General features: G+C 45.7%; 1 protein-coding gene across 7 annotated transcripts in view; it reads left to right on the top strand.

Annotated features, from left to right (window-relative positions):
• Positions 1-26,170, top strand: part of LOC135546378 (BCAS3 microtubule associated cell migration factor-like) — a 363,062-nt gene that overhangs the window by 28,994 nt on the left and 307,898 nt on the right. For 5 of the 7 annotated variants that reach the window (XM_064974752.1, XM_064974748.1, XM_064974746.1 and 2 more), the window contains 6 exons: positions 8,298-8,405; positions 8,506-8,582; positions 16,610-16,686; positions 17,209-17,292; positions 19,077-19,250; positions 21,610-21,703. In XM_064974752.1, coding sequence (XP_064830824.1) covers positions 8,298-8,405; positions 8,506-8,582; positions 16,610-16,686; positions 17,209-17,292; positions 19,077-19,250; positions 21,610-21,703 — 614 coding nt within the window. Of the gene's footprint in view, positions 1-7,729; positions 7,798-8,297; positions 8,406-8,505; positions 8,583-16,609; positions 16,687-17,208; positions 17,293-19,076; positions 19,251-21,609; positions 21,704-26,170 lie in introns of all 7 variants that reach the window. The other 2 variants (XM_064974751.1, XM_064974747.1) reach the window with 2 other exon arrangements.

Below are 26,170 nucleotides of genomic sequence, written 5' to 3'. Positions count from 1 at the left end.
TCTGTCTGTATGCTATGTCTTGCTTGTCCTATTTTGCTATGTCTTGCTTGTTCTATGTTGCTATTGTCTATATTGTAATTGTTTTTAATAACCTGCCCAGGGACTGCGGTTGAAAATTAGCCGGCTGGCTAAAACCGGCACTTTTACTGAAACGTTGATTAACCTGTTGAAACTCTGGGGGCGCTATATCATTTTTGGATAAAAAGACGTGCCCGTTTTAAGCGCAATATTTTGTCACAAAAAGATGCTCGACTATGCATATAATTGGTAGCTTTGGAAAGAAAACACTCTTGACGTGTCCAGAACTGCAAAGATATTCTCTGTGCGTGCCCTAGAACGTGAGCTACAGGCAAAACCAAGATGAGACGGCATCCAGGAAATGAGCAGTATTTTTGAGGCTCCGTTTTCCATTGTCTCCTTATATGGCTGTGAATGCGAGAGGAACGAGCCTGCCCTTTCTGTCGTTTCCCCAAGGTGTCTGCAGCATTGTGACGTATTTGTAGGCATATCATTGGAAGATTGACCATAAGAGACCACATTTACTAGGTGTCCGCCCGGTGTCCTGCACCGAAATTGGTGCGCAAAACTCAGCTGCAAGTATTTTTCCATGGAATTTAGAGAAGAAAGCAGGCTTCCACGAACGATATATCAATGAAGAGATATGTGAAAAAACACCTTGAGGATTGATTCCAAACAACGTTTGCCATGTTTCGGTCGATATTATGGAGTTAATTCGGAAAAAGTTATGCTAATGAGCCTGAGGCTTTAGTCACGATCCCGGATCCGGGATGGGGAGTTTCAATGTGCACTGTCCCTGTAAAAATAAACTCAACTCAACTCCTCAGTAGTGTTCATAACCATTTTGGACAGAGGCAACATGTTGTTTATTTGACATCAAAGCATTTCGGTATAAAGCATACAGGTTGAATTACCTTGGTTTTAAAGCCCTGTCAGATTTAAAAGTATTTTTTGTTAATAATACCCTTTCTGGCTGACTTGTTGTGGTGGTGTTCAATCTTCCTTGTAGGTAGTCTGCCGTGAGTACATTGTTTAAACTTGAACATATGCTGCTACTTTTATAGTATTTTACTATAGGATATTTGATCTTAGATCTTTAGCTTAAACTGACTGTTTTTGATGGCGATTTTTGTTGCACCAGTGTGCCAATAGACTAGGGTTTGACCAAGGGATTTGTGCAAGCGCACACACACACACACACACACACACACACACACACACACACACACACACACACTGGCGTGGCGATGTGTTTCCAATATGCTTGTTGGTGGTGAATGTACGGTACTGAATGAGGAGGAAATGTATTTCTGGCAGGGCTGCAGACATGGAGATGTGGTTGAACTTCTTACCCTAATTACTTTCCCGCTAATGCCAGCGGCGTGCCGGAATCACAGCCCCCCACCCCCCCAAGCTGCCTCTGATGTGGCCGGCGTTTGTTGTGTGTTGAGGGTTGTGTTCCACAGAGGAGGAGGGGAAAGGAGGACTGAGAAAGAGAGGGAGGGGTAGTCAGCGAGAGAAGGAAACTTAGTGAATATTGTGACAGAATTTGTCTCTTTTCTTCCAGTACCACCCACCTCACTTGATGCCTATGAAAATAGAGTAATTGTTTTCATGTGTGTGTGTGTAGAAGTAACTGTTATAAATCTATGACTCACCAGTCTGATCTCAGTCCAAAGATTAGTTCAACCAATTTGTCCAGGCTTTACTTGTAACATGTTTTTCTACCTATATGGTTCACCCATAGTGTATGCACATCCCAACAATTACCCAGATGATAGTATATAGATATAATAGAAATACTCTCTAGTCTTGGTCACTATTGTATAAAATGCACCCAAAGGCCTATAGTGTATTGCACTGAAAGCCATTGGCTGATATGTAGGTGGTCTATGACCCGGGTGGCATTCCTAGTCTCTGGGCACTCTGACCCTGTCCCCTCGGCCGTTCCAGCTGAGACTCCAGGGACCAGGCCCAGGCTGTATTTGTTTAGCATTTCCTCAGCTTGTAATTGTCTGCTCGTATTCAGGGAGCTCGTAAAGGGCTCAGCTCTGAGCTGCAGTCGGAAACGTGGTGACGTCCCCCTCCTTGTAAATGCATTTATTTGCTTGCTTTTTAATTCCCCTTTAAGGCTTCCCCAGTTCCCCTGCTGTCTAGCCCACTGCAGCCCGCCACATGAAGTGTGCGGTTTTTATCCATCGGTTCCGCTCAGGTTCATAAAATAATAACCTTCCCGGTTCCGTTGACCAGAAGCCAGACGTTCCCTCCCGGAGAAGAAATGCAAGCCCAGCTCACAGCGCCAACGTGTTGAAGCTAAAATAACACATGTTAAATACGTCTTTCATGCAGGAAAAAACCCTCTCTCGTGATTTAAATGGCATGCATCTGACATAATGTACATAATAACCATTGTAAACTGACGTGTTGCTAAAATGAAGACTCTGCCTCGGTTGTAAAAGTCATATAACCGTTCTGTTGTGAATACATTTTCCAAAATGGTACAGTAGCTAGTCTATAGCAGGCCAGATAAAACAGAGCTGTGCTGGACGGTCAAGAGACCCAGAAACATGGTGTCATCCCAAATGGCAGCCTATTCCCTAGATAGTGCACTACTGTTGACCAGGGCCCAACTCTGGTCAAAATTAGCGCACTATATAGGGAATAGGGTGCCGTTTAGGACGTACACGTCTGTTTTACTAGCTTACCCAGTGGCCGTTTGAGGTGGAGATAGATGGATGTAGCAGGTGTGGATCTCTGTCTGGCTGCTTTACAGCCTACTACCCAGTAATTAGCAGTCATTTAGGATTGCTGTTATATGAGGGAAACCCTTCATGTTAGAAGTCGACTTGGGCCAAGACCAACTGTTTCCACTTCAGCAGACTTAGACTTTCCTCCAAAGGTCATGGCCATTGCCTCAGTAGTGTGTGTACCTCTATTTCAGTGTGTGTGTGTGTGTGTGTGTGTGTGTGTCTGTGTACGTGCTTAGACACAATCTCAACTTTTTGTATGATTTTACAATCTCATCTCTCGCTCTCCCCCGCTCTTTCTTTTTCTCTCTCCCAACTGCTTCAGTCTCCTTCCCACTCTCTGCATCAATTCAGACCCAAAATGGCCAATCCCAGTAAATAGTAATTGACACATTGATCTCATAGGCCGTAATAACAGTCCTATTACTCAGGCGGAAGAGGGCGCTCAGTGTCACCTTAACATGTTACTGGACTGACATCTAGCCCTGATCAATGATAATGATGATTTAGCCTGGCTTTCAACCCACGCCTCCGCAGCCCCAGCACCAGGAAATCACATTACAGCTGATCCTGCCCTGGCTCCATTAGAACACCGTCATTTGTTAAAATACTGCCCAGGCCAAAACAATTCAACCGGGGGCCATTTTAATTCTGTAATAGAGGGACGGGCGGGACATCATTGTCCCCATGAGTGAATCAATCCGGGCGCCTGTTATTTCGTAAAAAGCATTTGGATTAGATTGATCTGACCCCGGTGATAACGCTGAAATCGATGGAAGAGCCGCCAGAAAACAAGTTAGAAGTTATATTTTTCTATTCATCTCAATTCTTGTACTCAGTTTGGTAATGCTATCCTTGCTGTGCCAGAGAGTATCATAATATGCCTTAGTGTAATAAGGCCTGCAGCAGATCAGTATTATGTCCGGCTGCTATGGACAACTGAATGGAGGTCACCCAAAACTCTTGTCACCTCCTTTATCTTCCCCATTGCCTCTTACAGGAAATGACAGAGGAAATGCGCGCACACACAACGTCAGACACTCCCGCTGGTACATACACCCAACACTCACACAGTCTTGCGTGCGCACACAAACATGCAGTGTCAGCCATGCACACACGGACACTGTGTTGTGTCTCTGGCTGGGCTGAGATCTGAGGGCTCCAGCCACAGACGGACGGACGGACGGACGCGCCTCTGAATTTGTCAGTAGGTGTGGAGCTGCATTTGTGTCTGCCCAAGCTCTGTTTGAGTGGTGCTGCTTTCACGCACACACTAATCCCCTTGATCAAGGGGTGAGCATCCTTTTTAGGGAGTGGACAGCGGCTGCTCCCAAAGTAGTGCACTTTATGGGGAATAGAGCCAGAACAGCTTCAATGTGCTTTTGTATGGAACTCTATTGTAGGGATGCGACACCATTCTTTCACGTCTCATTCCTTCGTTTGGTGTTTTGTTGATGGTGGTGGAAAACGTCTCAGGCGCCGCTCCAGAACCTCCCTAAAAGTGTTCAACTGGGTTGCGATCTTGTGACTGAGACACACACACCCTTAACTCCCTATTCTCCTTTTGAGACCCCTCTTTCACAGTCACAGATCTCTTCTTGTAACCATTAGTGCTTAGTGATTAACCTAAATGTTGATTTCTATACTACTAATTGACTGATGCATGTTCAATTATTTGACTTATATTTCATTTGTTATTTTTCTGTTGAGTGCCAAAAACGTGGTTATTAACTACAATGCCCATAATCCATTGCGCACCTACTTGTCCAAATTATTTTACGCCTGCTACAGAAGAGAGAATCCACAATCATGAGGTGTTATAGAGAGCAGCTGTTGCTTCACAAATCTCTATCTGAAAATACATAATCAAAGTGATTGATGGCATTCAGCAGTCATAAGTATGCCTTATTTACTTTGAACTACAAAATAGGGATTTTGTCACAGAGTAGGCATCAGCTTTAAAGAGCTGATATGATAACTTGGAATGAAATAATCAAGTAATCAAATGAAACATGTAATATACACAACTGAAATATTTTATTAAACTGAAGTAATGGTTAATAAGTGATAAGCTGTAATGGGCAGTCACTACCATCATGGGACTTTATTAATTATTTGATTCTGTATTATTACAGCATTCAACCCACGTAATGCACAGAGCATTTAATAAAAGGAATCGAAAACCGTAATTGTTTTAGTAATTGAACCGAAACCGAACAGACTTCAAAAAGCACTAATCACTCAGCACGACTAGGCATGATAGCCAAAATAATGGACAACTGGGCATTTTTATACATGAGCCTAAGCATATTGTGATTTTAATTGCTTAATTAACTCAGAAATTACACCTATGTGCACCTGCTTTCAATAGCAGGGTAGCCTAGTGGTTAGAGCGTTGGACTATTAACCGGAAGGTTGCAAGTTCAAATCACCAAGCTGACAAGGTACAAATCTGTCGTTCTGCCCCTGAACAGGCAGTTAACCCACTGTTCCTAGGCCGTCATTGAAAATAAGAATTTGTTCTTAACTGACTTGCCTAGTTAAATAAAGGTAAAATAAAAATATACAGTTCCAGTCAAATGTTTGGACACCTACTCCATTACAGGGTTTTTCTTTATTTTTTTTTTACAATTTTCTACAATGTAGAACAATAGTGAAGACATTAAAACTATGTAATAACATAATCATGTAGTAACCAAAGGAGTGTGAAACAAATCACAATATTTTATATTTGAGATACTTCAAATAGCCACCCTTTGCCTTAATGACAGCTTTGCTCACTCTTGGCATTCTCTCAACCAGCTTCTTGAGTTAATCACCTGGAATGCATTTCAATTAACCTTGTTAATTTGTGGAATTTCTTTCCTCAATGCGTTTGAACAAATCAGTTGTGTTGTGACAAGGTAGAGGTTGTATAAGGAAAGAGAAATGACAGTCCATTACCTTATGACAGGAAGGTCAGTCTATCTGGAACATTTCAAGAACTTTGACATTTCTTTCAAGTGTAGTCGCAAAAACCATCAAGCGCTATGAAGAAACTGGCTCTGAGGACCACCACAGGAAAGAAAGACCCTGAGTTACCTGCTGCAGAGGATACGTTCATTAGAGTTAACTGCACCTCAGATTGCAGCCTAAATAAATGCTTCGGTGTTCAAGTAAGACACATCTCAACATCAACTGTTCAGAGAAGACTGCGTGAATCAGTCCTTCATGGTTGAATTGCTGCAAAGAAACCACTACTAAAGGACACCAATAATAATAAGAGACTTGCTTGGGCCAAGAAACACGAGCAATAGATATTAGACCAGTGGAAATCTGCCCTTTGGTCTGAAGAGTCCAAATTGTAGATTTTTGGTTCCAACTGCAGTTGAATTGTGATACACAGAGTAGGTGAGCGGATGATTTCCACATGTGTGGTTCCCACCATGAAGCATGGAGTAGGTGTGGGTGCTTTGCTATTCCCTGTATAGTGCACTACTTTTGACCAGGGCCCTATTCCCTGTTCTGTAATTTATTTAGAATTCAAGGCACGCTTAACCAGCTTGGCTACCACAGCATTCTCCAGCGATACGCCATCCCATCTGGTTTGCGTAGTGGGACTATAACAGGACAATGACCAAACACACCTCCAGGCTGTGTAAGGGCTATTTATTCAAGAAGGACAGTAATGGAGTGCTGCATCAGATTACCTGATCTCCACAATCACCCGGCCTCAATCCAAATGAGATTGTTTGGGATGAATTGGACTGGGGAGTGATGGAAAAGCAGTGCTCAGAATATGTGGGAACTCATTCAAGACAGTTGGAAAAGCATTCCTCATGAAGGTGGTTGAGAGAATGCCAAGACTGCAAAGCTGTCATCAAGGCAAAGGGTGGCTACTTTGAAGAATCTCAAATATATTTTGATTCAACACTTTATTGGTTACAACATGATTCCTTGTGTTTTTTCGTTGTTGTGATGTCCTCACTATTATTCTACAATGTAGAAAATAGTAAAAATAAACATTGAATGACTAGGTGTTTCCAAACTTTTGACTGGTACTGTACTTGGTATCCCTCATTTACTTAAGTGTTTCCTTTAATTTGGCAGTTACCTGCATGTCTCCCCTTATGTCTGCAACAGGACTTAATGAGTGTTTTTGTACCATCCAGTCCCCAGGCAGACATGGAGCCAGAACATCACACAGCCTGAGTTCACCAACACTAATTCTGCTTGGCATTTGCTGTAGCGACAAGACTCAATATAGCCAGTCTACTCACGGCTAACACGAACCAACAGCAGTTAATCAAGAGCCTTGACTATTGACCAAGAGCGAGGACAAGGACAAGAGAGCAGGAGAGAGAAAAACATTGAGAGAGGGGAGCGAAAGAGGAAGAGCGCAAGAGAGGGAGAGGAGAGGGGGAGAGTCTGAATTAATTAGAGAGAACAAGATGGAGAAGAAGCGAGAGAGACTGATGCAGGCAGACTGGCTTCTCTATCATCGGCTCCATTCTAAGATTCCCTCATCGGAAGAATTTTGACAAATGAAACCCTCTCCGGTTCTCCATGGCTGCGACTCAGGGCTATCAAGTAGCACATGGATGGTCACTGCAGATTTTTACCATTCAACTCTCCCCTAAGTGTTTCCATGTTCCCGGTGCTTTGCGAACAGTTTAATATGCCTTGGCTGCTTTGTGATGGCCTGTGCATAATTTGAAATGGGGTAATTTTCTCAACGCTTCAGCCACAGTATTTCATCCACTGTTTGCATTTGTCAGAGAGAGGCCTGAATGGAAAGAGCAGATCTTTTCCACCGTAAAGAAGAGAAATGGTGGCCTGTTGTTCGGTTGGTTTGAGTGATTGAGAACGCAGACCGACATTAGAACCTAATTGATGCTTGCAGCCCATTGCTGGTCAGTGGAGTAGAAGTAGTGCTGCAGGAGAAAATATCGGAATTTTGTATTCTTAACTTTTTGTGTCAGTAGGCTAGGATGAAACAAGCCCTGAATGCTGATTGGCTGACAGCTGTGGTATATCAGACCGTAATCCACAGGTATGACAAAACCATTTATTTTTACGTTGGTAACCAGTTTATAATAGCAATAAGGCACCTTGGGGTTTGGTATATGGCCACTATACCACAGCTAAGTGCTGTATCCAGGCACTCTGGGTTGTGTCGTGCATAAAGGGGGGGGGGGGGTGTGCCATCACAGCAGCAAGATTTGTGACCTGTTGACACAAGGACAACCAGTGAAGAACAAGCACCATTGTAAATACAACCCATATTTGTTTATTTAATTCCCCTTTTGATCTTTAACTATTTGCACATACGACATTTGTAATGTCTTTATTCATTTGGAACTTTTGTGTGAGTGTAATGTTTACTGTTAATTCATATTGTTTATTTCACTTTTGTTTATTATCTAGTTCACTTGCTTTGGCAATGTGAACATTTCCCATGCCAATAAAGCCCTTGATTTGAGAGAGAAATCCTTGAAAATATGCCTATTTTGTACTGAATGTGTCAAATAAAGGATGTGTTTCTGTGCCTAGGACGAGCCCTCCATACTGCTGTGTGGACCTGTACTCACTGAGGACAGGGGAGATGGTCAAGTCCATCCAGTTCAAGACGCCCATCTATGACCTGCACTGCAACAAGGAGTACGTATGGTGGCATCACTTTTTGCATTCATATAAATATATTGTAGTTTCATGTTATATGAGAATCACGTACTATTTGTAATTTTCCTGGTTCTTGTAGGATTCTAGTTGTCACCCTGCAGGAGAAGATTGCTGCATTCGACAGCTGTACCTTCACCAAAAAGTTCTTTGTTACAAGTAAGGAGCTGGGACTGTGTGTGTATCCTTAATGGCACCTGATGGTGCCTGGTCAAAAGTAGTGCACTATATAGGGATTAGGGCCTTGTTCCCGATCCTCATGACAGACAGTTTCATCATAGCGCTTGATGGTTTTTGCAACTGCACTTGAGGAAATGTTCAAATTTCTTGAAATGTTCCTCATTGACTGACCTTCATGTCTTAAAGTAATGATGGACTGTCATTTCTCTTTACTTATTTGATCTATTCTTGCCATAATATGGACTTGGTTATTTACAAAATAGGGCTATCTTCTGTATACCACCCTACCTTGTCACAACACAACTGATTGGCTCAAACGCATTAAGGAAAGAAAATCCACAAATTAACAAGGTACACCTGTTAATTGAAATGCATTCCAGGTGACTAACTCATGAAGCTGGTTGAGAGAATGCCTAGAGTGTGCAAAGCGGTCAGTGCAAAGGGTGGCTATTTGAAGAATCTGAAATATAAAATATATTTTGATTTGTGTAACACTTTTTTTGGTTACTACATGATTCCATACGTTTTATTTCATAGTTTTGATGTCACCACTATTATTCTACATTGTAGAAAACTGTAAATAAAGAAAAATCCTGGAATAAGTAGGTGTTAAACTTTTGATCGGTAGTGTGGGTAGAGTTATTGAAGTGACTAAGCATAGATAACAACAGAGAGTATCAGCGGTGTAAAAGAGGGGGGTAGAAGTTGTTTAGAAGCCTCTTGGACCTGAACTTGGCACTCCGGTACTGCTTGTCGTGTTGTAGCAGAGAGAACAGTCTGACTATTGTGGCTGGAGTCTTCGACAATTTTTAGGGCTTTCCTCTGACACCACCTGGTATAGAGGTCCTGGATGGCAGGAAGCTTGTCCCCAGTGATGTACTGGACCATACGCACTACCCTCTGTAGTGCCTTGCGGTCGGGTGCCAACCAGTTGCCATACCAGGCAGTGATGCAACCAGTCAGGATGCTCTCGATGGTGCAGCTGTAGAACCTTTGGAGAATCTGAGGACCCATGCCAAATCTTTTCAGTCTCCTGAGGGGGACTACGTTTTGTCGTGCCATCTTCAAGAATGTCTTGGTGTGTTTGCTCAATTTTTAGTTTGTTGGTGATGTGGACACCAAAGAACTTGAAGCTCTCAACCTGCTCCACGACAGCCCTGTCGATGAGAATGGGGGCGTGCTTGGTCCTCTTTTTATTGTAGCCCACAATCATCTAATTTGTCTTGATCACGTTGAGGGAGAAGTTATTGTCCTGGCGCCACACGGCCAGTTCTCTGACTTCTCTGTTTTGTCATTGTCAGTGATCAGGCCTACCACTGTTGTCATTGGCAAACTTAATGTTGGTGTTGGAGTCGTGCCTGGCCGTACAGTCATGAGTGAACATGGAGTACAGGAGGGGACTGAGCACGCATCCCTGAGGGGCCCCTGTGTGGAGGATCAGCGTGGCGGATGTGTTGTTACCTACCCTTACAACCTGGGGACAGCCTGTCAGGAAGTCCAGGATCCAGTTGCAGAGGGAGGTGTTTAGTCCCAGGGCCCTTAGCTTATCGGAGGGCCTGTTGTCAGGACTTCTGGCAGTCTCTCTGCATGCCACACAGTTAAATTTTCGGGCCAACTCTTTTCTTTGTGTTTATCGATGATGTCGCTCTTGCTGCTGGTGATTCTCTGATCCACCTCTTTGCAGACGACACCATTCTGTAAACATCTGGCCCTTCTTTGGACACTGTGTTAACAAACCTACAAACAAGCTTCAATGCCATAAAACATTCCTTCCGTGGCCTCCAACTGCTTTTAAATGCTAGTAAAACTAAATCGCATGCTCTTCAACCGATTGCTGCCCGCACCAGCCTGCCCGACTAGCATCATTGGTCTGGGCGTTTCTGTCTGGTTAGACTGTAAACTCTCCTTCCAGACTCACATTAAGCATCTACAATCCAAAATCAAATCTAGAATCAGCTTCCTATTTCGCAACAAAGCCTCCTTCACTCATGCTGCCAAATATACCCTTGTAAAACTGACTATCCTACCGATCCTTGACTTTGGCGATGTCATTTACAAAATAGCCTCCAACACTCTACTCAGCAAATTGGATGCAGTCTATCTGTTTTGTCACCAAAGCCGCATATACCTCCCACCACTGCGACCCGTTTGCTCTCGTTGGCTGCCCTCGCTACATATTCGTCGCCAAACCCACTGGCTCCAGGTCATCTATAAGTCTTTGCTAGGAAAAGTTCTGCCTTATCTCAGCTCACTGGTCACCATAGCAACACCCACCCGTAGCACGCGCTCCGGCAGGTAGATTTCACTGGTTATCCCCAAAGCCAACAACTCGTTTGGCCGCCTTTCCTTCCAGTTCTCTGCTGCCAATGACGGGAACTGAAAATCACTGAAGCTGGAGACTTATATCTCCCTCTCTAACTTTAAGCATCAGCTGTCAGAGCAGCTTACTGATCACTGTACCTGTACATAGCCCGTCTGTAAATAGCACACCCAACTACCTCATCCTCATGTTATTTATTTATTTTTGCTCTTTTGTACCCCAGTATCTCTACTTGCACATCTATCACTCCAGTGTTAATGATCAATTGTAATTATTTTACCTCTGTGTCCTATTTATTTCATTACCTCCCTAATCTTACTACATTTGCACACACTGCACATAGATTTTTGATTGTGTTATTGACTGTACGTTTGTTTATACAATGCTTTATCTTGGCCAGGTCGCGGCCTACCTGGTTAATTCATGGTGAAATAAATAAATGAAAATTGATGAGTTTAGAGGCACTATGGTGTTAAACGCTGCACTGTAGTCAATGAATAGCATTCTCACATAAGTGTTCCTTTTGTCCAGGTAGGAAAGGGCAGTGCGGAGTGCAATAGAGATTGCATCATCTGTGGATCTGTTAGGGCGGTATGCAAATTGAGCCGGAGTAGTACAATTAGATCTTTGTCCTGTATTGACGCTTTGCCTGTGTGATGGTTTGTCTGAGGCCATAGCGGGATTTCTTATATGCTTCCGAGTTAGAGTCCAGCTCCTTGAAAGTGGCATCTCTTTCCTTTAGCTCAGTGCGGATGTTGCTTGTAATCCATGGCTTCTGGCTGGGTATGTACAGTTGAAGTCGGAATTTTACATACACTTAGGTTGGAGTGAGTAAAACTTGTTTTTCAACCTCTCCACCAATTTCTTGTTAACAAACTATAGTTTTGGCAAGTCGTTTAGGACATCTACTTTGTGCATGGCACAAGTAATTTTTCTACAATTGTTTACAGACAGATCTCTTATTATTCACTTATTATCACAATTCCAGTGGGTCAGAAGTTTACATACATATGACCGCGCCTTTTTTAAACAGCTTGGAAAATACCAGAACATGATGTCATGGCTTTAGAAGCTTCTGATAGGATAATTGACATCATTTGAGTCAATTGGAGGTGTACCTGTGGATGTATTTCAAGGCCTACCTTCAAACGCAGTGCCTCTTTGCTTGACATCATGGGAAAATCAAAAGAAATCAGCCAGGACCTCAGAAAAACATTGTAGACTTCCACAAGTCTGGTTCATCCTTGGGAGCAATTTCCAAATGCCTGAAGGTACCACGTTCATCTGTACAAACAACAGTATGCAAGTATAAACACCATTGGACCACGCAGCCATCATACCGCTCAGGAAGGAGACGCGTTTTGTCTCCTAGAGATGAACGCACTTTGGTGCGAAAAGTGCAAATCAATCTCAGAACAACCGCAAAGGACCTTGTTAAGATGCTGGAGGAAACATGTACAAAAGTGTCTATATCCACAGTCGACAAAACCATCCGCAGTTAACAAAAAACTGTCGACATAACCTGAAAGGCCGCTCAGCAAGGAAGAAGCCACTGCTCCAAAAACGCCATTAAAAGGCAATAGTATGGTTTGCAACTGCACATGGGGACAAAGATCATACTTTTTGGAGAAATGTCCTCTGGTCTGATGAAACAAAATAGAACTGTTTGGCCTTAATGACCATCGTTATGTTTTGAGGAAAAGGGGGAAGCTTGCAAGCCGAAGAACAACGTCCCAACCGTGAATCAGGGGGTGACAGCATCATGTTATGGAGGTGCTTTGCTGCAGGAGAGACTGGTGCACTTCACAAAATAGATGGCATGATGAGGCAGAAAAATGATGTGGATATATTGAAGCAACTTCTGAAGTCGTCAGTCAGGAAGTTAAAGCTAGGTCGCAAATGGGTCTTCCAAATGGACAATGATCCCAAGCTTACTTCCAAAGTTGTGTCAAAATGGCTGAAGGACAACAAAGTCCAGGTATTGTAGTATCACAAAGCCCTGACCTCAATCTTACAGAAAATGTGTGGGCAGAACTGAAAAAGCGCGTGTGAGAATGGAAGCCTACAAACCTGACTCAGTTACACCAGCTCTGCCAGGAGGAATGGGCCAAAATTCCCCCAACTTATTGTGGGAAGCTTGTGGAAGGCTACCCGAAACATTTGACCCAAGTTAAACAATTTAATGGCAATGCTACCAAATACTAATTGAGTGAATGTAAACTTCTGACCCACTGGGAATGTGATGAAAGAAATAAAGGCTGAAATAAATCATTCTCTCTACTATTATTCTGACATTTCACATTCTGAAAATAAAGTGGTGATCCTAACTGACCTAAAACAGGGAATTGTTACTAGGATTAAATGTCAGGAATTGTGAATAACTGAATTTAAATGTGTTTGGCTAAGGTGTATGTAAACGTCCGACTTCAACTGTACGTTGTACGTAGTCACTTTGGGGATGACATCATCAGTGCACTTATTGATGAAGCCAATGCCTTATGTAGTGGACTCCTCAATGCCATTGGAGGAATCCCGGAACATACTCCAGTCTGTGCTAGAAAAACAGTCCTTTGGCTTAGCTTCTGCTTCATCTGAAAAATTGTTTATTGATCGAGTCACTGGTGCTTCCTGCTTTAAATTTTGCTTGTAAGCAGGAATCAGGAGGATAGAGTTATGGTCAGATTTGCCAAATGGAGGACGAGGGAGAGCTTTGTATGCATCTCTGTGTGTGGATACAGGTGGTCCAGAGTTTTTTTTATTATGATAGAAATTTGGTAAGACGGATTTAAGTTTTCCTGAATGAAAGTTCCCGGCCACTAGGAGCGCCGCCTCTGGATGAGTGTTTTGCTGATTGCTTATGGAGGTTTACAGCTCATTGAGTGTGGTCTTAGTGCCAACCTCGGTCTGTGGTGGTATGTAGACAGCTACGATTAATACAGATGAAAAGTCTTTAGGTAGATAGTGTGGTCTACAGCTTATCATGAGATACTCTACCTCAGGCGAGCAAAACCTTGAGACTTCATTAGATGTTGTACACCAGCTGTTATTTACAAGAATGCATAGTCCGCCACCCCTTCTCTTACCAGACGCCGCTGTTATATTCTGTTCTATCCTGCCGATACACACACTATTCTTATCACCACGATCACACGCATGCATGCACTCTCACTCGCACACATACATGGTGTACAAACACACAGTAGACCAGTGGATACAGTTATTAGTACTCACAGATGCATCTACTCTTCAGTGAAATCAATGGACATATCATCTTGGAACAGATGCTCTGTCCTGTGTCGATCTCTGTGTACATCTGTGAGAACACTGAAGTCATATAGCCACCCACTAACAGTTATATAGCCAGTCGCACCAACACACAGAGCCAGCCCAGTCACGTAACACATCAGCATTTCCACACAAACATCCCATCACCAGAAGACAAGCTGGTCTGTCACGCTGGTATCACCCAGCCCAAACAACCAACTGAAGACAGGTACTGGCAGCGTTTACTTCACCATTCACAAACAGGTCTAAACAGGTCTAAACTGTTTAACTGAAACTTAATGGTAGAGCATGCTGGAGTCCCTCTGGTAGCGTAGCACATATCAACATCTCTGAGTGTGTTTATAGCATGTTTACAACTCAACATCATATAGCTACACTACCTACCTAGGTTGTGTTCAGAAGGCACTGAAGGAGATAAAACATTTTGAAAAGGAGTGAAACTCGGTGGTATCGTACTAGTACAATAAGACTGCTCATTGGGTTGTTTTGCTCATTTGTTCCCAACTGAACATGACCCCTGGACAGTGCAGGATGACGTGAAACATTCTCTGTAAAAAGGCCATTGCTGTCTGCAGACAGTAAACAAACTGCTGTTAGGAGAATATGTTCTTAATGCGTTGTCTGTTCTGCCTGCCTTTCCCCTCAATGTCTGGCTGGCATGGCCACAGGACAATGAGTATAGTCAATCACTGTTAATCGCTCTGAATGATGCTTCATCCTTGTAAAATGGAGATGTCTTTGGGGAGGAAGAACAGCAACACAGGCGTCCTGTAATGTGGGTTGTTTTAAGTTGTTGCTTGTCTTTATAGTGTTGTGGACTGGGGATGAGGTAGGTCTGTTTGGGTTGGTGTTTCCCCTTTTTCTCCCTCAAATGTTTTCATCTTTCTTTCTTCAGCCCTCTGCATTTCTTTCCTCTTCATCTCAGCCTTTTCTCCTCTCCCCTTCTCTCCCTCTATTCTCTCTCTGTCCTTTCCTCTTCTCCCCCTTCCTCTCCTGTCTCTCCCTTTTCTGTCTTTTCTCTTTTACAATCTCTTGTCTCGTCCTCTCTTCCCCCTCTACTCTTCCTTTTTTCTCTCTTCCTCTCTCCTCTCCTCCCCCTCTTTCCACACAGGATGTGTCAGACACATGTTGTCTCACTGCCTGGGCTGTGTGGGTCGTTCTCCCCCAGCCTTGGAGAGCCAACAAAAGGCTGTAGCATTGTGGCTAACCTCAAGTCCTATTCACCCCGCGCCTCCCAGCCTCGACTCTTCTGAACACTAAATTACTGTCTGACTCCCCATCTCATCTGCACCCGGAGCAGTACATTATGTCAGCCAAACCCCTCTCCCTTTGCCTCCATGCACTCACATGACCTCATATTGGTGTGTGTGCTTTTGCTTGTACGTGTCTGTATATGAGATGTGTATTTGTACTGTTATGTTCGTGTATAGAGGTGTGTGTGTGTGCGCAAACAAGCATATTTGTCCTAGTTGCTCTCTGCGTGCATTTAAGTCGGTATCCATCATGACTCCCTCTCATGTTTACAGACATGTTTGTTGGTAGTGGTGAATCCTGTGTGATGGTGGATGTGCTGTGCAGAACTGGGTTTATAAAAATACCTTGAGCGTTTGCTTAAGCCTGCTGGCGTGCCCGACGGGCAGGGTAGGACATCTTGGAACTAATATGTTGGTCTATCAAGCCAGACAAGCTTAATCAAGCACAGATAAAGTTTTTGAACCCAGGTCTGGTGCTGTGTGGCCATTGACTCCAGTCTGTGCGTGCCTGTATTTAGTTAATTTCTACTCATCGTCATGTCTAGTGTGACATGACTGTTTACATCAACATCTGTGTGAGTGGGTGGACACATTTGTTCTTGTTTATACTGATAGCTGATCCGCTTGTGAATTAATGGGCCTTTTGTCCTCATCTTCTGTGTGTGTGTTGACATCCATTGTATTTATGCTGAGCTTTTGAGTGTGTTTCTTTTTACTTAGAGCCACACTATGACCTCATGCGTTCTGTGGCACCCAATATAGTGGGAACGGCTCCTGTCGAGATTGACTGGCAGACAGACTGATCCCTATGGGGACTACTAAAGCAAGCAAGCTCACACAGACAGACACACACCCACACACTCATACACAGTGATCCACTTTCCCCTCTCCAACACATTAAGGCTTTAAGAGAGACCGAGGCACTCTCCGACTCCTGAAGCACATGTCCACAGCAGCATTCACTGTTTCACAACTTCTAAAAGGGAACATGTTGTTGATACACAGGTCTGATTTTTCTACCTTGATTGGTATATATAAAATATTTTTTGTGTGACTGTGTTGTCAGCCCCAGTTGTGTATCCAGTTTGTCCTGCGGCTGAAGAGTATGTGGCACCTTCAATAACTGTACGTTTCCTCCCGTGTTTCAGGCTGCTTTCCCTGTCCGGGCCCTAACCTAAACCCCATAGCACTGGGAGGACGCTGGCTAGTCTACGCTGAGAACAAGGTAGGACACACACACTGAATATACACACACCCATCCATCACGGATGTACTTATCACAACACCATATTTACAATCCTCAAATTCATTTTTTACTTTAGCTCTTTAATCTCTCAGTTCAACTCATTCCAAGAAGAGACCACTAGAAATGATAACATCTGAAAACCAACAGATGTAGGGTTTTTTATGTCCATTTAATAGGATTTTTATATTTTCCAAAAGCAAGTCCACTCTACGCACTCTTGCAATACATTTAATGGATAATTGTGTCTGGTAGTTGTCTGATTACGCTCGGCCACTCAAGTAATTGACAGATGGGTCACTGACTACTATAAGCTTCTCTGTTCCTTAAGAATAGAGTAGGTCTGGGATGGATGGATGGATCCCAGGAAATAGACAGTGGGATAGGAGAGGTTTTTAATGTGCTGACCCTCATATTCTGTTCCTGGTTGGCCTCAGCTGCAGGAGGATGATAATCATCTGTTTCTTATCGGTTTTCCTCTCTGTCTCTCTGTCTCCCCCCCAGTTGATCCGGTGTCACCAGTCTCAAGGCGGTGCCTGCGGGGACAATACCCAGTCTTACACAGCTACAGTCATCAGCGCTGCTAAAGTAAATGAAACGCAAACACTCACACCTCCCTCCACCCCAGTGGTTGGAATAAAATCATCTGTACATTTCTGAGAAGTGATATAGGATCCACCTTGGCTTTCCCCTGTGAGTCAGACACCATTATGAGACTATACATCATATCCCAGACACAGGCCTTGAGAGTCCGAGCATCTTAACTCATTTCTGTCGTCCCTGTGTGTGTCTGTAGGGGGTTCCATCCTGTACTGTGTACTGTACCGCAATATGGGACACAGCCCCTGTAATAGTCCTCTCAGCTGGAGAGCACCGCCAGGCTACACTACCCTAACTGCTAAGCCCTTTGATACCAAGCTGAATTTATACCCCTCCGCTCTGTTGATGTAGCGGCTGAGCTAACCTGCGCTACTAGCCTAACGCAGCACTCTCCTCATAAGGTTCCAGTCTCCGGTCTTAGCCAGGCCCCCAAAGGGGAACCCTAATTGATTTATGAAGACCCCTCGGGTCAGAGTTATTCCCATGGTCTACCACCCCTCTCTCTCCCTCCCTCTCTCCTTAATGAGCGCTAACGGCTAGCGTGATGAAGTCCCATTAGCTGCTAATGGCGGTATACATCAAAAAGAGCAGTGGCGGCAGCGCTAAAGTGTTAGCCTGGCTAGCGGAGGGAGGGGGAAACGAGGTTAAGGGCATCCCGATATGCAGACGGATTGTCTGCGGCCGCCGTTGAGAACTATATATTATAATCTCAATATTTTCACCCCCGCCCGCCCTCCCCTCCTCCGGTCTACAACGCGACACAGACTAAGTGCTTCTGTCCAGAGACTTGGAAGGCGAGAGGGAGTGTAGAGGGAGCACTAAGGGGAGTATTTCCTAGCCTTTTGTAGGAAATAACATTTTATAACAGCGCATAATTCCAGCTGTATTATTATAATTCCTCATACTAATCACTGGAATATAAACATAACGCAAACCTGCTCGTTGTCTGACTGTGTGATGCTCTTAATCAGTGTGGCAGCTCCTCGCCAGGGTGTCTGACTCAAACACACCTCTGTGGCCAGGGCCAGGCTCAGAGAAATGGATAGGGCTGCTGAAGTGGAGTCTCCCTGCTACACTGTCCTGAGCTAATGGAGTCAGTGGACTGTGTGTGTGTCAGCACAAAGGGGCCCCGGAGAACCTAATCAGGCATGCAGGCCAGGCAGCGCTGTCAATACCGCATGGCGCCTCGCATTTGTTGGGTCTATGCATCACACACACACTCACACACTCCCTCACTTGGCGACCCCACCTAGCCCACTAACAGACTGGTGTGTGTAAATTGCTCGGAGCCGCATCAATAATGAAACAGGGCGTTTGGCTCCTAATTGATCAACACTAATGTGTTTTCTAATCACTGCAGTGTGAGGTTTTAGTGCTAGTCCAAACAGGAGCCATTGATCTGTGTAGGGCTGAGAGGGAGACTGGGGAGGAGAGACTGGTGGCAGACACTCGGCTCCTGCTGTTTCAGCACTCCACATCATCATCAGCAGCTGTTAGCGTTGAGCAAATAGCCGTCTCTCTCTCACTCATAGTCATGCATAGACACAGTCATTCTTTATTGATCAACACTCCTCTCCCAGCTCCCCATAGTCAAACACAGACTTACTGGTGTCTTCTTTATTGGAAGTGTCTCGAGTTGTTTTATGACGACGAGCCCAATCTGATGTTTGTTTCCTGCTATTCTCCACCTCCTCCCTCTCTCTCCTCATCTCCCCCTCTTTATATGCGTTTCTCTCGCTCTCCCTGCCCCTTCCCCCTGTCGTTCTGGTTAGACCCTAAAGACTGGTCTCACCATGGTGGGGAAGGTGGTGACCCAGCTAGCTGGTACTCTACCCACTGGCGCCCCCGACGAGGAGGGTGCTACCCCCCACAGCACCACCCGCCGAAGCCCCCATGCCCCCGGAATAATCACCGTCATTGACACACACAACGTCGGAGACGGACAGGTATGTGTGATCACGAAGTCATAGACCCTGGCTCTCCAACACTGTTCCATCAACTTCTGAAGTAACTGTCAGAAAATATACACCTTCTGCAACCAGAAATAGGAATGGTTGAAGGAATGCGACACGATGTGAAGTTAGAACGATATTGTGGGAGAGATAGAAATACTACTGTGAGGCTTTGGGTTATGGACCATGGCTCCCCAAAAGTGTTATCGCTTTCTGAAGTAATGTTGAAGCATTGTACAAAGCAAAACATACAGTGTAGGTATTGGTTGGTTTTTGTGTACGTAATAATCCTACAGGGTTTGAACAATAATTCTCACCTGATGATGATGTCATCACTACCTTATAAACGGGCCCAACCTATCTCTGCCACCGGCTGCTAGATACATCATGGTAATGAGTCTCTTCCTGCTTTTGGCACATGTCCCAGGTGAAGGCCAGGTCATAGAAATGAAATGAACCACATTAATTATTTCTCTTTAAGTTACATAAATCCATATATTGTCTTAGCACAGCTGTTCTTAGTTTGCCCCAAACTGAACTCTGTCTCTAGACATTTTCTCATCAGAGTGAGAAGTGTTTTTTACTGGTGCGTTGTGGGAGACCAGAAAACATTCCCAGGTGTCCATTTCCTTGTACAGTGTCTTTAACAGAGTGTCACATTTACTGGGCCACAGCCCTACATATTAACACGTCTCACATACAACGCCCTTTTTACACCCTCAGGTTCAATCAGAACAGATTCTCTCTCCTCTCTTCCCTCTCTCCTTTTTCTTGTCCTTTCTGACCTCCGTAAATACACCTTTGGGTTTTGTGGTGCGGTGAGAAACCTCCCAGGTTAAACCTTTTTTATCCTCTGCTAGAGCAAACACAGGTGCCCACCCCACACCCCACACACGCACCTGTCGGTACCTCGGGGCCTAAGGTGGGAATTATTTTGCTTGCTCACATATTTTCACAGCTCGGCCTTCGCCACAGCGCCAGCTTTTTTAAGCAGTGTGGAGACTAAATGAATGCACTGCTCATCATCAGCAGTAACCTCACAAGATGCCTGTATCCGTCCTCTGTCTGCCACACTCCTCTCTTCCTAGCTCCCTTAGTGCAAATGAAAGGGTGCCTGTGTAATGCTCACACGATATTTGGCTATAGTCGCAATGTATGAAGGCATAAGGCCACTATAAACCCGTACTGTGCCTTTATTGCAGTATGCTGTATGCCAGTGCTGTGTGTGTGTCTGTGTGCCTGGATGTGTTTGTGTGTGTGTTCATGTACCTCAGTTTCCTGAGGGCTCCTCCAGACCGGGGATAAAGCCCGCAGAAGCAGGTCTGCACTGTGTCCCCGGCCATTATACAGTAACCCTACACTACACATAAACACAGTTAGAGGAGGGCGAGAGGAGAGGAGAGGAGGGATGGGAGGGAGAATTGTTGTGACTACAGGTAATGGCATTGTTTTCTTGCCACATCACTCACCTAGTTTGTTGACCCCTTTGTTGGAAGTGGTGACCCCTCTTTAACTCACTCACTCACTCACTCACTCACTCACTCACTCACTCACTCACTCCTCCTGTATAATAGGTTTACTCTCCAGAGGTAGCCCCAACACTAATTCTCAGTTTCGGCAGGATTCGCTCACAGAACAACATTGTGTGCCTCCGACGTAATAAAATGGGTCTGGTTTATTTCACCCTTTTCCCTTGTTCTTCTCATTTTTCTCCTCTCTCTCCCTCCAGTCCAGTCTGGGAAAAAAGGCTCAGTTGATCTTGGAGGTTGTTTTGTGTTTGGACTGACTCCTATTAAAACTAATGCAACACTAGACCAGATTTATCACTATGAGACCTCTCTCTCTCTCACTCCTCTCTGTCTCTCTTACTCCTTCCCTGGACTCATGTCTGGGCTTAGTTATAATCTGTTCAAGACCAGGGACGTTTACATACACGCACACAGAGCCCCTGGTCTGAGAACAGAATCATACTCGGCAGCACTGTATTTCTTTTGAACAGTCGGAGGACTTTGAGCTTAGCTACTGTTCTGAGATCAGTCTTTTGTCATTCCAGTCTTAGTTGTCATGCAGCACATGAAGACAGATGGCGGGTACAGTGCTGCGGTGACATTGTAGAAAGAGAGAACGAGACGAGAGATTGTGAACAATCCTCTCTCTGGTGTTAATTTTGATGATTGCTAATTACATCCACAAGGTGGCAATGCTCTTTACCAGTGGGATTGTAACATATTAATTCTCCATTATTTTACTTACAACAAGAAGCTACAAGAAGTCCGTGTATTAGAAGTTGGAAAGTCCATCTCTGTGTAGAGTCTGTGGTGAATGTCTCTCTCTGTGTGTTCGTTCGTTCCAGGTCCTGGTGAGTGAGGACTCAGATGGAGAGGGAGTGGTGGCCCACTTCCCAGCCCATGACAAACCCATATCCTGCATGGCATTCAACCCCAGCGGTAAGGAGGCAGCTCACTGCAACACACACACAGGCATACACACCAAAAGTATTCATTTTGGATGTAAAGAATGCTAATCCGAAAAGGCGGAATTCGAAGGCACATTTTGGCAATCCATCCGTAGTGAAGAAAGTGAGTTGAGGGAGGAACAATTTTTATGTTAGTGTGAACCCACGTGAAGGGAACAGTCTGTAGGACTCCAGGGTGTCCCCCCTCTTAACCTCCTCTGTAGGACTCCAGGGTGTCCCCCCTCTTAACCTCCTCTGTAGGACTCCAGGGTGTCCCCCCTCTTAACCTCCTCTGTAGGACTCCAGGGTGTCCCCCCTCTTAACCTCCTCTGTAGGACTCCAGGGTGTCCCCCCTCTTAACCTCCTCTGTAGGACTCCAGGGTCCCCCCCCCTCTTAACCTCCTCTGTAGGACTCCAGGGTCCCCCCTCTTAACCTCCTCTGTAGGACTCCAGGGTCCCCCCCTCTTAACCTCCTCTGTAGGACTCCAGGGTGTCCCCCCTCTTAACCTCCTCTGTAGGACTCCAGGGTCCCCCCCCTCTTAACCTCCTCTGTAGGACTCCAGGGTGTCCCCCCCTCTTAACCTCCTCTGTAGGACTCCAGGGTCCCCCCTCTTAACCTCCTCTGTAGGACTCCAGGGTGTCCCCCCCTCTTAACCTCCTCTGTAGGACTCCAGGGTGTCCCCCCCTCTTAACCTCCTCTGTAGGACTCCAGGGTGTCCCCCCTCTTAACCTCTTCTGTAGGACTCCAGGGTGTCCCCCCCCTCTTAACCTCTTCTGTAGTACTCCAGGGTGTCCCCCCCCTCTACCTCTTCTGTAGGACTCCAGGGTGTCCCCCCCTCTTAACCTCCTCTGTAGGACTCCAGGGTGTCCCCCCCTCTTAACCTCCTCTGTAGGACTCCAGGGTGTCCCCCCCTCTTAACCTCCTCTGTAGGACTCCAGGGTGTCCCCCCTCTTAACCTCCTCTGTAGGACTCCAGGGTGTCCCCCCTCTTAACCTCCTCTGTAGGACTCCAGGGTGTCCCCCTCTTAACCTCCTCTGTAGGACTCCAGGGTGTCCCCCTCTTAACCTCCTCTGTAGGACTCCAGGGTGTCCCCCCCTCTTAACCTCCTCTGTAGGACTCCAGGGTGTCCCCCTCTTAACCTCCTCTGTAGGACTCCAGGGTGTCCCCCCCCCTCTACCTCTTCTGTAGGACTCCAGGGTGTCCCCCCCCTCTTAACCTCTTCTGTAGTACTCCAGGGTGTCCCCCCCCTCTACCTCTTCTGTAGGACTCCAGGGTGTCCCCCCCCTCTTAACCTCTTCTGTAGTACTCCAGGGTGTCCCCCCCTCTTAACCTCTTCTGTAGGACTCCAGGGTGTCCCCCCCCTCTACCTCTTCTGTAGGACTCCAGGGTGTCCCCCCCCTCTACCTCTTCTGTAGGACTCCAGGGTGTCCCCCCTCTACCTCTTCTGTAGGACTCCAGGGTGTCCCCCCCTCTACCTCTTCTGTAGGACTCCAGGGTGTCCCCCCTCTACCTCTTCTGTAGGACTCCAGGGTGTCCCCCCCCCTCTACCTCTTCTGTAGGACTCCAGGGTGTCCCCCCCCCTCTACCTCTTCTGTAGGACTCCAGGGTGTGGTGGATAGGGCCTGTGAAGTGGGGATGTATGTATCTGTGTTAGAACAATGGTAGTCAGTGTGGCCGGTGCCTGAAGGTGCATCCTCTCACCTGCAGTCAACACACAATGGAAGTGGCTCCATCAAGTAGGCCCTGCAGTGACAATGGCACTTCATCCCACTGTGGGAGAGTGACAACAACCGTGCATTGATACGTGAAGACACACACACACCTGGGCACTCCCTTTGTGTTTCTGTGACCACACTCACTCACAGTCAGGCCGTTTTAGGTGTGTGAGGTGTTGAATTATGCTACTCTCCTCACAACAGAAGAGGTTATGTTGCTCTCCTCAATTGCTAACTAGCATTAGTACAATGACTGGATGACTATGGTAACTGCTAGCATGCTCGTGCATACAGTACCATAGACTTCCAGCCGTTGCGCTAACGCTAGTTAGCATTGGCTCACAAAACTACCTCTAAACTTCCTTCATACTGGATGCAGAGACATAAATGTTATCTGTGAGTTCATCTGACTTTTGCTTAATTGCCAAAATCTCGAAGTATCCCTTTAAGGAGAGCGATGGAGAGTGTGTGCTTGTGTGTGTGTGTGTGTGTTCCAGTTTTACCCAGAGTGACGCGGATACTTCCTGATCTCAATCTACACCAAATGATTTTGCTCTGGCATCTTCCCACCTTTATGGATTGTTCTCCCCGGAAATAAAGGCACCACATGGTCTGTGTGGAGGAGCAGCTAATAAAGTAGCTGCTGAGTGATGGTGCTTACTGTGACCTCCAGTCTCTCGTAGGAATCCTTCACATGCCTCTGGCCTCTGCTTCAGATCTGACTAGACTGCACCCCCCAGGGAAAAGGCTTACATTTATAACACACACACACCTATTTTTAGTAACTCACATTTACCACCTTTGTACATGAACTAAGTGTATACCTTTATACACATACACACCCTCAATCAATGACTTACAAACACATAGACTCAACCTTGCACACATTGACAATGTGTGTGACAATTAATCCCCAACACGCACACACTGATGTATTGCATCTTCACATCCGCTGGCGTCACACACAAGGCGCACAATCACTCTGACATGGCACACACAATAATCACCCACACATACATAGCGCGCTCTCCAAGCAGGTAAATACCACATTTAATTTAGGATTGCTACTTGGAGGTTTAGCAGAGCTGCTGTTTGGCCATTACAGAACAACTCTTACCTCTCGTCATGTCCTCTTGCCCTGGCCTGAATGACCTGTCCAATCTGTAGGGGGCGCCCTTGGTTTACCTTGACAACCTAAAGTTGACTCAGCGACCTTTGGCCTATAAGTGTGTGTGTGGAGCTGGATTGATCAGGAGATAAAGCAGGGGTCCCACCGTTCTGGCCAACCGCTCAGCAACAGGCCGGCAACCGTGACCACTTTCATCTTTACGACCATACCGTAGAAGAAAAAGTACTGTCAATAGTAACACCCTGAATATACACAGTGGCTACATCCTAAGTGTCCATTACAAACACAACCCCCCCCTCCCGCCACATGGGTGCATTACCACCTCATTTATGCCAGCCCAAACCTGATGAACCTTAAGTCTTTTGAGTTATGATGTTGTCGGGGTACCCCAAAAAGTAAAAGTACCCCCAAAAGCCAAGTTTCTTTCTCTTTTTTTCCACCTTAACGAGGTCAGGGTGAAAGTGTGTGTGTGTGAGCAGCAGTGTAGTCCTCCACGCTGTAATTTAGGAGCCTTTCATCATTAAGCCTCATGATCAAAACAACTGCCACGTTGGTCTCTGAAGCCGCCTGCTTTAGAGTATCAGAGAGCGAGGGGAGCCCCTCGGTCACCCAGGATTGCAGGCCAGTCTCGGCTTGCTTTGAATTAACTGCACAGAGAGAGCAAGAGAAGAAAACAAAGAAAAACCTCTCACTCTACCGTAGGTCCTTCAGTCCCATGGCTCCTTCGAACAGTGGTCAAGTTAACCCCAAAACCACCAGAGCCAGTATGAAACAATGCTATGACTCGACAGCTCAGTGACTGGTCCTGAAAAGCCCAACAAGTCCAACCCAAGAAGCATGACGCAACAAACCCCATAGAACTGCTTGTGTATGTTGGAGTGACTACAGAGACAGCAGAGTGGTTATGGGGTGACTGGTCTGGCACCCTGTCCTGGCTGTGTGGCGTTCAGAGGTTCTATTCCTAGTGGGGTAATTAGAGGTTAGGATGCTTCTCTGTTGAAGGCCGTTGTGAAGCTACACATATACCCCCTTTACCAGCTGTGAGCTGGTTTATTCACTTCCCTCCTCTCCTTCACCCTTTCACTACAGCCCGTCTCTCCTTCACCCTTTCACTACAGCCCTTCTCTCCTTCACCCTTTCACTACAGCCCGTCTCTCCTTCACCCTTTCACTACAGCCCGTCTCTCCTTCACCCTTTCACTACAGCCCGTCTCTCCTTCACCCTTTCACTACAGCCCGTCTCTCCTTCACCCTTTCACTTACAGCCCGTCTCTCCTTCACCCTTTCACTACAGCCCGTCTCTCCTTCACCCTTTCACTTACAGCCCGTCTCTCCTTCACCCTCTCACTTACAGCCCGTCTCTCCTTCACCCTCTCACTTACAGCCCGTCTCTCCTTCACCCTTTCACTACAGCCCGTCTCTCCTTCACCCTTTCACTACAGCCCGCCTCTCCTCCACCTCACCCCTCGCACTTCACATCATCTTGACTTGATTATTAGCCAAGATCCCCAAGGTTAAAATGACATGACTGTTTTAACGATAGGGCCTGTGAAACAGTGTGTGTGGAGGGTGGTTTGATTAAAGTGTGATGGCGTCAGTAAGGCTGTGTGCAGTG

The sequence above is a fragment of the Oncorhynchus masou genome, chromosome 9 (assembly GCF_036934945.1).
Source record: "Oncorhynchus masou masou isolate Uvic2021 chromosome 9, UVic_Omas_1.1, whole genome shotgun sequence".
Taxonomy (NCBI): Eukaryota; Metazoa; Chordata; class Actinopteri; order Salmoniformes; family Salmonidae; genus Oncorhynchus; species Oncorhynchus masou.
The sequence above is the reverse complement of the archived record's forward strand: the minus strand, read 5'-3'. Positions and strand labels throughout refer to the sequence as shown.